Source organism: Vanellus vanellus (genome assembly GCF_965231255.1).
Source record: "Vanellus vanellus genome assembly, chromosome: 19".
Classification (NCBI taxonomy): Eukaryota; Metazoa; Chordata; class Aves; order Charadriiformes; family Charadriidae; genus Vanellus; species Vanellus vanellus.
The window spans coordinates 4,638,645-4,652,197 of NC_138924.1; the positions used below are offsets into that span (position 1 = coordinate 4,638,645).

Here is a 13,553-nt window from a genome sequence, read left to right on the forward strand (position 1 = left end):
TGAGATGGCATTGCAGTTCTGGGGCTGGACTCGCTTACAGGTATGACAGTGCTTTTCTACCTTTTTGAGCCACCTTTCAAACTGAAAACATTGTAGGAAAATAAACTCCTCTTTTTCTGTATCATTCCACTGTTTTTTCCTTTGCAACTCAACAAAAATCAGCCAAAACTTTGAATGTTCCTTTTATTGTCTGTATTTGTCCCCACTTCATTTATTGGCTGGCTTGCATGCAGTGTATATGTTTAAAGAAATTATAGATGTTTTCACAGAACAGTTTCTGATGTCTTATATCCCAGGTATGCCCAATGAACTAGGAAGCTGAAAAACACTCCAGACCATGTGAAACTCCTTGTGTCCACACATGTCCAATGGATTAGTCTTTTGACATGACAGTGTAAGGCTGTTACTTGCATGGAAAGTGAGCAGTGTGTGGGAGGAAGGCCCTCCAGGGATAGCTTTTTCATGATAGCAAAGCCAATAGGGTCAGTAAACTGAAAACCTGGCCTTTGCCTCTTTACTGTTTCCCCCTGTGTTTCCATGTGTTGTGGTCTTCCAGTATGCACCCTGCCTCTTCCACCTTGAACTGAGTTAGTTAAACACATCCAAATAATTTATTTAGCTCTGATTGCCTGGGCAAATCTTTAATTAACATGCTTATGCACAAGCATAGAAAGTGTAGCTTTATACTTTGAAATATAGTATGTCTGGTTCATAAGAATAGGCCTGTTCAGATTTCAAGGGTTCTCTTCTCAAAGCCAGTTGATAAATTGAATGAATTATGTTTTTGTTGGCCGTCTTTGTTACCTCCATCACTGTGTTTTCAATTTATCAACATAGTTTTGTGAAATTGTTAGAATATGTTGCACTCGTAAGCACCGTGGGGAGAAAAAATATTCATTTATTACTGCTATCGTGTTTGATTGTATTATGCATATCCAAAAGACTAAAATGAAATGTCATCTTTAATTCTCCCCTTACAGTAGACAATATCACCCTTTCTTCTCTCTTTCCAAAAACAGCTTGGAAGTTAATTCTTCATTTTCATTTTAAATTAGCCATACATAGTAGAAGCAAGTGTGCATTAGGGAGAGGGCAGAAGTAATGGAAGCCTGGAGATCTGAGCTCTATTTCTGGCTCTGTCTTTAGCTCTTCGCAGTCTTGAGCAAAGCCATTTGACCTCTGGTCTCCAGTCTCTCAGTTCATGAAATAGGAAGAATATTAGCTTCCTACAGATGTCTCTAATAATTTGCCAGAATCTTGTCTTGTCTAATCACCTGTGTTTAATATGTCCTAGGGTCTTGCAAAGTCAGTGAAGGCTGAAGCAGCAAATTTTGCATGCAACCAAAAATAAAATGCTCTTGGACAGTTAAGACTTGAAGACTGCAAAGAGCTTCCGAAGGGGCTAACCCAACCCAGGAGAATGGGTCAGAAAGCCACCGAGTGCCATTTAGTGCTGTTAAACACTGATAAATGATCTATCCCAGCTTGTCAAGAGAGGGAACTTAGTGTGTTTGGGACAAGAGGCTGAACCAGGCCCTCAGCACACAGCCTGGAGCTGCCATAAACTGCCAGGGGTGGGGATCCAGCTGCACCCAGTTTGGCTGTGCACACACAGCTGAGGATGATCACTCAGATTAAAGGGCAGGGGAGTTTCAGAGAACTGCACAGTGTTTTGGATGTGTTGCAGTTTCTGGCTGCTTTCTCAGGAGGAGGGTGGATTTGAGGCACTCTGTAGCCCTACCTAGAGGGGACACCAGACAGTAACCCTCTTTTTTTTTGTTGTTGGGTTTTAGGTTTTTTTGTTACCCTGTCAGGCTGAGCAGAGATTTGCTGAGGACTGACTCTGAACAAAGTGACTGAACATCCTAGGGTGAGTTGCTGGGAGCTGTGTGTATTCTTGGGGGTGGGAGATGGGAAGGGAAGAAATTCCTCTTGCTGAAGGTGAGGGGACACTGAAGGGAAAGGTGCTCAGGCTGACCTGAGATAAGGCTAGAGACAGAGGGCCCTGTTATGTCCTAGCTCCAGGCATTGAGGTCTTTTTGTAAATAAATAGTGGCTGTTTCTGAGCAGGCTTAGCAGCTCAGTGCTGCTGGACCAGACTTTCTGAGCTCCTTTTGAGCCCAGAGAGTGCTGATCCATTGCTTGCTCCAGCCATGGGTCCAGGACACCCAGAGGGCAGCTGTGGGGCAACCCCAGGGAGGCTTTGGTGCAGACTGCACCCCTGCCTCCTTGTGTGATTTGCTCCAGTGATTAATGACAGAGGCTGTTTAAAAACCTGGTGCCTCATTTGCAGTCTAAACTTGTCTGGTTACAGGCTCCAGCCAGGGGCTATTTATCTCTGTGTGCAAGCTCTGGAGGTGGGCACTGTGGGGGAAGGGGTAGGTGCTCACCAGAGGGTGGGGGATGAACCCAAAGATACAATTTTCCCAGTATCTTGTAGGATTTGTTTTCCAGCTGCAGAATCTCACAGGCATCATGTCGCCCCTGGGGGGAAGAAGTCTCTGCCCTTGCAGAGCCCCGCAGGGAAACCCCAGGCTCCAAGGGTACCCCAGCAACGTTTGCTTTTGGGGGTAAATGAGGGCTGCCTTTGGATGGCTGCACAAACAGCTAAGTTGCAGAGGGGGTACTGTGAGCTTGCAGGATCTGATGGTAAAAGCTTAGAAATGCAGTTGTGTCATCTTAAAAATTAAATCCCTCCCTGTGGTGTTTGGTTCAGTTGCTTGCCCAGTCAGTGAGCTGCATCAGCCCAGGCTCCTCCAGAGCTGTGAAGGGGACACTGGAGGTCCAGCAAATGGAGTCTGTGGCACTGTCACCAAATGGGGGATGTACAAGGGTTTTAAATTCAAATTCAGCTGCTGTAAAGAGAGGGAGCCTTGCTGCTGGCTTCCTTCTTGGGGTACTGCCTTTGCAAAACACCCACATCGTTCCATGACTGCAAAAAATGTTCCTCTTGTCTATGGCTGGGGTTGATTGTGCAATTCTCCAAGCTCAGGGCCATCCTGGGTGTTTAACATGTGATGCTAAAATGAGCAGGATGCACATACCGAAGTAGGGGTTACTCTTTTCACTGGTTACCTTGTGAATGAAGCATCTTAAAAATTATTTATTTCCTACTCTGTGTAACTTCTACAGTGCAAACACAGCGGCAGGCAGCAGCTTTTTGGGTGTTTGGGGCACGCTGCTGAAGAGCAGTGGGTTCCCCTCGAACTGGCTCTTGGTTAATCGGGCAGACGCGGGGCCTGGTGATCTGTCAGTGGTGTTTCGGGCTCCCCGGGTGTGCTCCCTGCCTGCACCCAGAGCTGCCCCCGGACGGGTTAGCCGAAGCCCAAGCTGCTGCTGAGCCGGGGCTGTCCGCGGTGATGCTGCCAGCTCTGCCTGGCTCTCAGCGTGCTGCTCCGGTGGGTTTCGTGCCCGTGTGGGGCCGCCGCTCACCTCCCCCGGCTCGGCCCTGGGCCCCGGGGTGCCCGGCCGCCTTCACCGACGGGGAGCCCCTTCGCAGCGGGGTCTGCTGAGAGGCCTGGCAAGGGTTAACGCCGAAACCCCACGCCCCCTTTGACGGAGTCGGACCAACCTCGCCAAATTTGAAAAGGCATCCGGGGCTGAGTGTGCGCCCTGGGCGCAAAGAGCCGCGCTGGCCCCGGACCCCCTGCGCGGGCAGCAGCCGCCGCCGCTGGGGCTCGGCTTGCCGGGGGACGGGGCTTCCCTCTGGGAGCCGGAGCAGCGCTCCCTGTGTCCCGGGCACCCCTGTCCCGTGGTCCCCGGTCCCTGGGGCACCTCCGCGCCGTGGGATCCCGCCGTGACCCGGGCCGGGGGAGGCACGGTGGGGCCCCGCGCCTGCCGTGCTGTGTGAGAGGAAAAGGGGGAGGCGGGAGGAAAACCCTGTCCTTGCGAAAATGCAGTTCGCTCTTTTCTTGTCCTGGTGCTGCTGCCTGCATGGATGTGCGCTAGGGACTGGCTTCCTCTATCAATTCCCAGCATCAACCCTCCAGCACAACTACCCAGAGCAGAGCTCGGGCTCGCCGGGCAGCGGCTTCGCCAGTCGCCGGTGAGTAAGACCGGGTCCGCCTCCCCGGCGAGGAGGCTGGGCCCCCGCCGGTGGCTCCCGGGGGAGCAAGGGGCACGGCAAAACCGCGGGCAGCGATTCCCGCGGAGGCTACCCCTCGGGGAGCCGGGCTGGGCTGCCCCCATCGTAAACGGGGTGGGCGAGGCTCCCTACCTGCCCGCAGCAGTGTCCCTCTCTGGGGCAGGGAGCAACTAGAGAATGAAGGAGCTGAGCTTTGGCAAATGAAACCCGCAAACTCACCCCTTCTTGCCTCCCCAGCCCGTCGGGGAGGGGAAGGTGGCTTTGCCGGGTCCGCGGAGCAGCGTGTCCCCGGGCAGCCAGAGCGGTAAAACCTCCTGAACCTGGACACGGGTGATGCCGGCAGAGGGAACTGTTATAGCCCTCGGCTGCGAGGAAAAACTTGTTCAGCTCAACAAAGGAAAGACCTTAATTACAGATGTCTATTCGAGAGCTGCAGCTTTCAAATAGCTCTTTAAAACCAAAGCTCCCACTCTTCTCCCCCTTGCCCCCCAACCAATTTCTTATAAACTTAATGTAAATCAGTTTTGATTTACTGTATCTCGCTACTTTAGTAGAGCAAACAATTTAGGTTTCTCCCCCTCCCCTCTGTTTTCTCTGGGTATTTCTCTAGAGGTGAAACAGCTGTTCAGATGAATGAGCGCAACTGTATAAAGCAAGAGAGTGGCTTAACCTGATTCCAGTTGTTCTTGAATTTCACTATTTTTTTTTTTTTTTCTGCAATTCCCTATAATGGGGACTTTGGAATTAATATTCAGGGCTCGTCCATCCTGTCTCTACCTTCCTTTTCCTCCTCCTCTTGCTAATACATAGTATGCATGAGTTACACTGCTGTGGAGGAGGGCTTAGGTTAGCACCACTTATTTAGGCTAGGAATTGAGATAAGGCATCTACACAGCAGATTTACATCGGCGTGTCACAAGTACAAGAGTGGGCGCTAGCCTTGTGCCTTGCATGGTTCTCACATATGGTGCATATTTTCATCTCCAAGTGGGGTGGTTTTGTTTGCTGGCCTGTCAAACAGGCCTCAGTCTGTAGGGGGTGTGATGTTAAACTACAGTAACTGTCAAAGGGTTTGAAATGGCAGAAAATTATAGGAGAGTAATGGGATAAACCTATCCCAGCTGGATCTGTTCCAAGGTACCCCTTCCCAAAGCATGAGCTGCAATGAGAACCACATGTCATTTGTCTTACATATCTATTAGCCTGCAGATCTTTGTTCAGAGCTACCACACTTACATGAGTGCAGACTGTATCTCTGCTCACCAAAGACCTTCCCCAATTCACACTCTTGCATGATTTTCCCATGCCTCGTTGTTTGGATAGCTGATGCTTTGTCAGGGGAACGTGTCCCTCTCCAAGTCTATAAAGTGTTGTATAAAACCATCTAAAGCTGATTTAAACAATGATGTTGGGAAAGCTGGTAGATTTTTTTTTTTTTATGGAACTTTGCCATGTGAGAATCTCCCATTCTTGTTTAAAGCAGAGGGGGAAATAAAAAAATGAAGGGAAGGAAAAATCACTGGTGGATGTTTTGAAATAAAAATTCAAGTGCTTAGTCAAATATCACACATTGAAGCAATCTTTGTACATTTTAATTTCCTCTTGAGTGGTGGAGTTTTGTTGTTGGCAAATGTCTAACAGCTTCACTTTCTGATGGGAAAATCTGTGTGGGAAAACTTTAACCAGCCACAATGTTGGACCTTTGGGGGGAGCCTCCTGCAGGGTGCAGCTTCAGGTTGGGATAGCTGTGCTTTTCTGGATTTAACATGGGGCTGAGTAAGAATGAGGCTTTTTGCTCTAAAGTCTGAGATTTATCTATATGGGTGTGAAGCTTTTTTTCAAGGGACTAAATCAGACTGGTATAAGCTCTTGTTTATGTTGTTCAGTGTCCCTTTTGCAATCTAAACAGGGGAATCTTAGTAGCACCTGAGTTATGTGAAGCAATTGCAGCTCTGTCGCAGCAAAGCTCGGTGGCCTCTGCCCTGAAGAGGCTGTGGAGGACACAAGATGGTGGGTAGGTGATTACCATTAATGACAATACATGGCCGTTCTCGCTTTCTCTTATGCAACCTTTGCCACAAGTGCTTTATCCAGTGACTTCTGGCACTTTTCCTGGGTATCACCAGCCAAGTGTAAGCAGGCCAGACCCTTGAAAGGTCTGCTGCAGCTCCAGGTTTTGGCACGTTGTAGCACGTGCTGATGCGATGCTCTACAGCCGTTACGTTTCCTTGATACAAGACACACCATATTCCTGCAGTTGTCTTTTTCTGTCCTTCTTCAGCAAGTGAAGACATGATCAAGCTGTTTGGGAATCTGCTATTAATTTTTTTAAATTAGCTTGTCATAAAAGTTGTATTTTTCCAAGAGGGAAAAAAAAAAAAGTTGCTGAAATCTTTTGTCTTCCACCTAGAAAACCATTCAAAACTCAATAGCTGATATAGTCCTCGGTATCTAGGTTGCAGGCTGTCTCTGAGATGGACTTCCGAATGTTTTGGTGTTTTTTTTTTTTTTTTTTCTGCCATAAAATTAAGGCCCTGGGCAGTGTAAAAAGCTTGGGGGTGGGTGGTGGATGGCAATTTGGAGGAAAAAAAAAATTATTCACATCCTCCAAAATGAAATTGTGGAATACTTGTTCTGATGGAATGTTGTTTGCTTTGTTTCCCTCTTTAAAATGTAAATTTGAGCTTCTGGTTGGCTTCAGTTGACAGATCTTGGTTATTAGACCACAGACACTTGCAGTCTATCTTCGCGTGTGCTTGAATTGCTTTGAACTTCTGTAAGATATGTGCAAGTGATATTGACTGAAATCCAAGCAGCAGTGTTTGTTGGCATTGTATGGATTGTAGCAGCCTCGCTATTTTGTTTGAAATTCACATTCAGTGCATGCATTTCTAACTTACTACTATGTCAAGGCAATAAGAATGGGAAGTGGGTCTTACCCAAAGCATAAGAATGGAGGGGGTGTCTGCCTAGCAGAAACTGTTGTCCTCCAGACTTGGACATGAGAAGCTTTGCTAACTGAGTTAAGGGAAGCTTATTCCTATACTGGAAGTAGCTTGGTTCTCAAAGAACGCCTGCATCTGTGTTGGTTGTCTTTGGAATTGGTGTTCTCCCAGCTTAACTCCTCGCCCTATTTTCCTGTAGTTTCAAATTAGTCATGCATCAAGTCCTTGTGAACTCAAGTGTGTGAGTTAAAAACTTCTGAGACTAGATGCAGTGCTTAGACTGGAAACCTCTTTGGATGTGAGGTGGAAATAGTTGAAAGAAAAACCCCCAAACATGAACTGGAAAGCAATGTAGGATGGTAACTCTTTCTTACAGCTATCTTTACAGTACCATCACAAAAGTCAGCTGGGGTGGATGCAAAGTCCAACTGTGATAGATAGACTTTCAAGCCACTTACACTGAAGCCTAAAAACTTCCTGTTTGTGAACGAACATTAGAAACACGATGTTACAAATAACAGGACTGTCCAAGTAGGCTTTCTTACCCAGACTATATTGGTAATTACAAATGAGTTTGGTCACGTAGTAACTCCTAGTGCTTGCTACAGCAGTGATGTTTCTTGAGGATGGATATGGAGTGGAAAGGAATATCAATCAATTGAAATCTGTAAGTGCAGATGTTGATTGCTAGAGGCAGAGGTTTTGATATGGAAGGTCAGGTGGCTTCATCCATTTCATGTTGCCACAAACACGTATGTGCCTCAGAGCACAGCCCAATAGCGAGACCTGTGTTCCAGTTGTGCCTCTACCAATGTTTTACTCTGTGTTGGGGCGCAAATTGCTTTGCCATGGATTCAGTGGAACAGCTAAACATGCTCTGTGTGCTGCTTTGACGTGGGAAAGGTATTTAAACTAGCAGTCTCCTCATAGGTCACTTGAATGGCTGGCTTTCAAGATCGAGGTGTCGGGGTGGACCTGTTATAGATAGATACATTGTTTTCAAGATAGCTGTCTGCATTGTGCCTGGTCCTACAGCTACACAATTGCTAGGATGGAATTTTCCCTCCTCAGCCTCATTTGAAGGACTGTGCACAACTGCACTGTAATGTAAGAACCTCCAGGCTCTTAGGTGAGGTTTTAGTACTTTTAAGTAAGTGTGGGTCTCTTTATGTGATAGAAGCCTGTTCTTGATATTAAAAGGTGATCTATAAATTGGTATTCTGATTTATGTAGCCTGTCAGAGTACTTTCAGAACATATATCTGGAGTTCTCCTGACAGTTGCCTCTTAATTCTCTCTTTATCAGCCAACGATGATTTGAACCTGTTTTCAGTCCCAAATTCTGTACTCTTGTGGTTTTTAAGTGGGTGTGGAGTATAAAACTATACATATTGGAGAAATGTGGTGGTTCTTCCTTTTACTGACAGGATCTTGCCTTCTGAGTCATTCCCTCCATCGCCTAATAGCCTGAGGTCTCTGGTTTTCTATGGTTTGCTAAGGACTGCGTGAGGATGTCAAGCAAACAAACTGGGATTTGTGTCACGCTGAGTCCTCTGCGCTAATTCTCCTTTGAAGTGCCCTACCCAGGTAACCAAGAGGTCAGAAGGTCTTTAAGCTCATCACCAAACCCTTGAACTATCCGGTATTTGTTTCCTGGATTCTGTGGCCATATGATCTTCATCTGACTTGTGGGATTCAGTGCTGTAACTTTGCAATGCAATTAAAACAGTGAAGCTAATGGTAGTGTAAGGACCTAGCAACACTGGAATGGCTTTGAAATACCAGACGTGGCTGTAGTTACTGCAGTAAATTGTATTCGTTTAGGAAATCTCCTACTGTCTTGCCTTTCCCAGTGCTTGTGTGAATAATTTCCTCTCACGTAGGTTTCATTTACCAGCTCTAGGAAGGAAAAGGGAGCAGAGAGGCAAAGCAATGGGTGGCAGTGAACTTGTGCTCCCCTTGGATAAATTAACGAATGTGTCTCTTTCAATAACCCTTATTTGTTCATTTTCTCAAAGCTGAGCTTGTTAGTGTGCTAAAATCCTAGTTGAAACATGTCAGGTTAAAAACTTCACGGCTTTTGCTTGGGGGGAGTGGTTCTGTGACACTTGGATCATAGAATGTTTACTCACATCTTTGTTTTATTGGGCTGTGTATTGATAAAGGGGGGAAAATGAAGAATGACTTTGAGGTAATAATGAAAGACTGAAAGCACAGAGTGCTTTAGGTCTGCTGGATTAGAATAATGGAGCAGCTATTCATGCTCTTCCCTGCATTAGACCTCCATCATGTCTGGAAACATTATTGGTTTGTAAAGCATAGGCTACTACTCCTGTAGGGCAATACTAAAATTTATCCACCCTCACTTCTGCAATATGCTCAAAGCTCTCAACTCGCTTTTAATTAGAGAGATGTAGACAGTGCTTAAATTTACTTTCGCTGAGGCATAATGTTTATTTCAAGGCTTTGAGCATAAAGCTAGCCTGTGCCAGGTTAGCTATCACAAAGAGTCTATTAAGGATCATAGCTGCAAAAGTAAAATAAAAAGCGTAATGGGGCATAACTAATTGGGTTACTGTCCTGCCATTTTCCAACTTTTTATATTGTTGAACAAAACTAAAGCTCCTGCTTAGGGTATTTATGCACAATGTGGCACTGATCTAAATTAGAGTCCTTAATACTACTACAGAAAAGAACAAGGGTAGGAACTGTGACACTGTTCCTTATTGTTTTTGTTGCTTATCTCCTTTTTAGGAAGAAACAGTTGTTTGTTGACTTGCAATTTACTGCATGGAATAACATGGTTTAGATGTTTTGGCAAGTTTAACTTTTTTCCTCCTCTTGGAAATGAACACGTGTGCAAGTGAAGAGCGTGCTTGGGTGGAAGTGTTGCCTGTAATGTTTAGGCCTGGCTATTTGAAAGCAGTTGAATCTTTGAGAGGACCAACAAAAAGGAAACTATTTCAGTTTGAGGCTCCTTTTCAGCTTCCAAAGCAGGGAAATCATAGCTCTGGCAAAGAAAAAAATTATCTGTTTAGAAATGGCTTTCACCCAGAGGCCCACACAATAGATGCCACTGAAAGCAGCTTCATAATGTTTCATGTTTAGGACACATCAGTTTCCTCTTCCATATCTATGTGGTTTATATGGAAAAGAGAATCTGTCACTTAAAATCATAGTAGTTGATTTTGAAACCTCTTTGAAGCTGAGAAGGTATCTGTGAGCTTCTCTTATGTAGGACTCTTTCTTTTACTTCTCTGTGGTCTGCTGTGTGTCTCCTGTCTGTCCTGTGAGAGCCGAGTAAGGCTGTTGTTATCCAGCCACCTTCCTTTGTGCTGAGCAAACAAACCATCTGTCAAAACTTTAAAGCTAATGTGAGGTACCACTACTTAGAAATGCATCTAGTCATGTCCAATCTTGACATCAGGTTATGTAGTCAGATGTCTTTTTAATTGGTTCCAACTTTTTCTGCCTCTAGGAACTGGGTGGAAGTGATATTCTTTGCGATATTTGCACTAGATACAGGCATTTGTTTGCTCAGAGCATCTCAGAAAGGCCAGCGCAATGAAATCATGAAGCAGGGGAACATCCCCCTGGACATGGTAGTGTAACCAAGCTATACTGAGTCCAGTCCTGTTTCTTCTGGGTGTCATCCACCCCTTTTTTTTTTTATGTGGGTGTATGCTCTCTACAGGGGAGTTGTTTTTGACTTTGCAGATGGACAAGGCTCTTGATTGCTGCTTCCCATTTCTCAATGGAATGAAAAGACCAAGTATGTGTGTTGGGAAGAGAGTGTAAAAGGCAGTGTAGACAAAGATGTTTTATGAAAGATACCTGTTTCACGTGAGGACAGTTTTGGGGGTGCACCCTGCAGAAGTGAGGAAGGGGGTGCAGCAAATGCAATTGCAGGACCTGAGTACCGGTACTGACCAGTGCTGAGTACTGATGTTCAGTTCTGTGTGAGAAACTGGAATAGGATGGTCCTGACCCTGTGCGTGCTGGATGTTAGAGCTGTTTAGGCCTAAGAAAAGGCAGCAGTGTAGGTGCTAAATGAGCTAAATATTCCTTTTTGCCCTGTTGTGATGACCTTGTGAGATGGAGTTGCTCAGTTAAGGCACTGCACGAAAACTTCCCTTCTGTCCTTGGCTTGTTTTATGCCCGGGGTCAGTCAACATCTGCTTTTTCCCCACAGGACTTTGCTTATTTAGCCATTCAAAAGTGTGGTGCTGGGAGCTCTCAGCTTGGTTTGAAATGCTTCTTCTCATAGCAAAAAGGCTTGGGGCAGATGGGCTGCTGTGGCTGTTGGGATGACATAACGTCTCTGCGCTGAGTCTCCCATTGGCCTGGTGCTGCGGTGCTTGGTGGGGTGTGGTAGCCCTGAACGGAAGGGCAGACATTTCTTTTTTGCTGTGTGCTGCGTAGCCCTTATTAAACTCAGATGTTTCTAACCCCTTCCTCCAGGCTCTCATTATTGCTGTAAACACAGCAGAGCACAGGGAGCTTTTTCAAATCTTCATTTGAGGCAGCAATGGGTGACAGCTCTACCAACAGCTCTCTAGTGTGCTTATGCGTGAAGGGGGGTTGACATGAATTTAACACTCTAACCCAAGGGAGATTCTGCTTGTGTTTTCCCTAAAGAAAAAGACTTTTTTTTTTTTTCCTTAATCTGATGCTACTTTTCTTCCTCCTGCCTCAGGTTGCTTGGCTTCCTGGCTTTTTTTTTTTTGACCAATTCCCTCTTCTGTTTCTGCAGAACTGGTCTGTTTTCTGCCACTCTGCTCAATGTGGGCTGTCTGGCTGCTTGTCTCATCGCTGTATCTTGTGCAAATTTTAAGTTGTTTGCATGTTCAGGTGGCAGTGAAAGTGATACCAGCTAAAAGAAGGTTTCTGTTGCTGTGCTAGGGTGACTAAAAAAGGCTCTCCTAGAAGAAAACACCTAGATCTGGCTGTCGGCAGCTCCGTATATCAGTTGTACCTGTTCCAGATTTACTGTGTGGCTCTGACAAAAGTTATTTTTCAGCTTTCTGTGAAGGGAGAAGAGAGGAGAGACTGCCATGGTAACAGGATCTTGGATGTTTCTTACCTATGAGCTGCACTTCACACAGTGCAAGCTACCATACCCTCTCCAGCGGAATTTACGAATCCTTGGTATCTCTAAATATAAGCCATTAACTTTGAGGTGTAACCAGGCTATTTATAACCTTCTTGCACACAGTTCTCCAAGGACTATATCCTTTGCAAATCTAATTATGATTCTCAAATATCTGTCCTTTTAATACAATTATTTTTTGAGCTGAAAAATTCTTGGCCCAGCGAAGTATCAGAGCTGCTTTGTGCATGGCATCTGACTTGGTAAAAGCTGTGTTCCAGCAAGATCTCTGTAAGATCATCTGTATGACTTGTTCTCGTGATATTTTTGCATCTGTCTCTAGTCTTGTGTGCTTTGTTGTAAACTGAGCTAAAAATTCTGGTTCTGAACTGTCAGGAGCTGAGTCAGATATTAGGAAGATCATTGCCATTTTGATGCTGTATTTAGTCACTGGATGCTAGATTTCCTTTTGGAAATCGAGGCTATCCTAAGTCATTTGAAGATAAGCTACCCTGTTGCAAGTCTCTCAAAATCTGGTCCCTTGAGTCTCTGGCTTGGTTTAAATTGCCCCTCAAGAGTTTCTGGCACGTGGGAGGTAGAGAGCGCTTTTCTTATTTGGTACTCTACATCCCCAAGAAAACACTGATTTAATTTAATTAATGATCATTGCACCTTTGAGGTGAACTTTTTATGCTACTTTTAATGAACTTAAAGCTAAAATGTCAGTGATCCTGAGAACTGAGTTGTCAGCTTGTGTCTGTCACTGGCACTAGCAGTACAGGACAGAGAAAATCTGATACGCTTAAGCTTCAGTATTTCAACATGGCAAACCCCACTAACCTAAACACTGAGGGGGGAGCTGCATTCTTTGCTATGCCTAATCTCTGTATTTTGTTAAACATGCATTCCTGCCAGAACTTTATTGGACAGAACAATAGTGACCAGCTGGGCAAGTGACCCTGGCTTTTCTGGTCGGCAGAGGAATTCAGCATCTGAGGAGTTCAGATTCTCATGTGCAGCTTAAAGTGATCTGGATTTAGTTGCTCTTAATTATCAGCTAGCTGATTCATAAGGCTTTGTTTTCCACCCTCTTTCCCAAGAAAAAAAGACCATTCCCTTAAATGCTCAGTATATATTCTATAGACCAGCACAGAGTCTGGGAACTGAGACTTGCAAGTTCTCTCTCTCTCTTTTCTTTCCCCTAAATAAAATGGGAATAGTAATACTTCCCTTCATGTAAGCGAAGGCTCTGGGGAGTATTTTGTGAGGGTGTGGTTAGATCTTGGAGGGAAAGCTGTAAAATCCAAAGTATCGTATATGAATATATGAAGAAGTTTATAATAAATCTATGAATGATAATACTTGGCACTTGTAGAAACTTCCACTCTTACAGAATAGAGATCGTTGTGCTCCCTGTTTAATGCACCACTCTGAGC

General features: G+C 45.2%; 1 protein-coding gene across 1 annotated transcript in view; it reads left to right on the forward strand.

Annotated features, from left to right (window-relative positions):
• Positions 1-3,893: 3,893 nt before the first annotated feature.
• Positions 3,894-13,553, forward strand: part of COL26A1 (collagen type XXVI alpha 1 chain) — a gene marked incomplete at both ends in the record, with an annotated part of 175,349 nt that continues 165,689 nt past the window's right edge. Inside the window, one exon of the mRNA XM_082493295.1 lies at positions 3,894-4,045. Coding sequence (XP_082349421.1) covers positions 3,894-4,045 — 152 coding nt within the window. The remainder of the gene's footprint in view (positions 4,046-13,553) is intronic.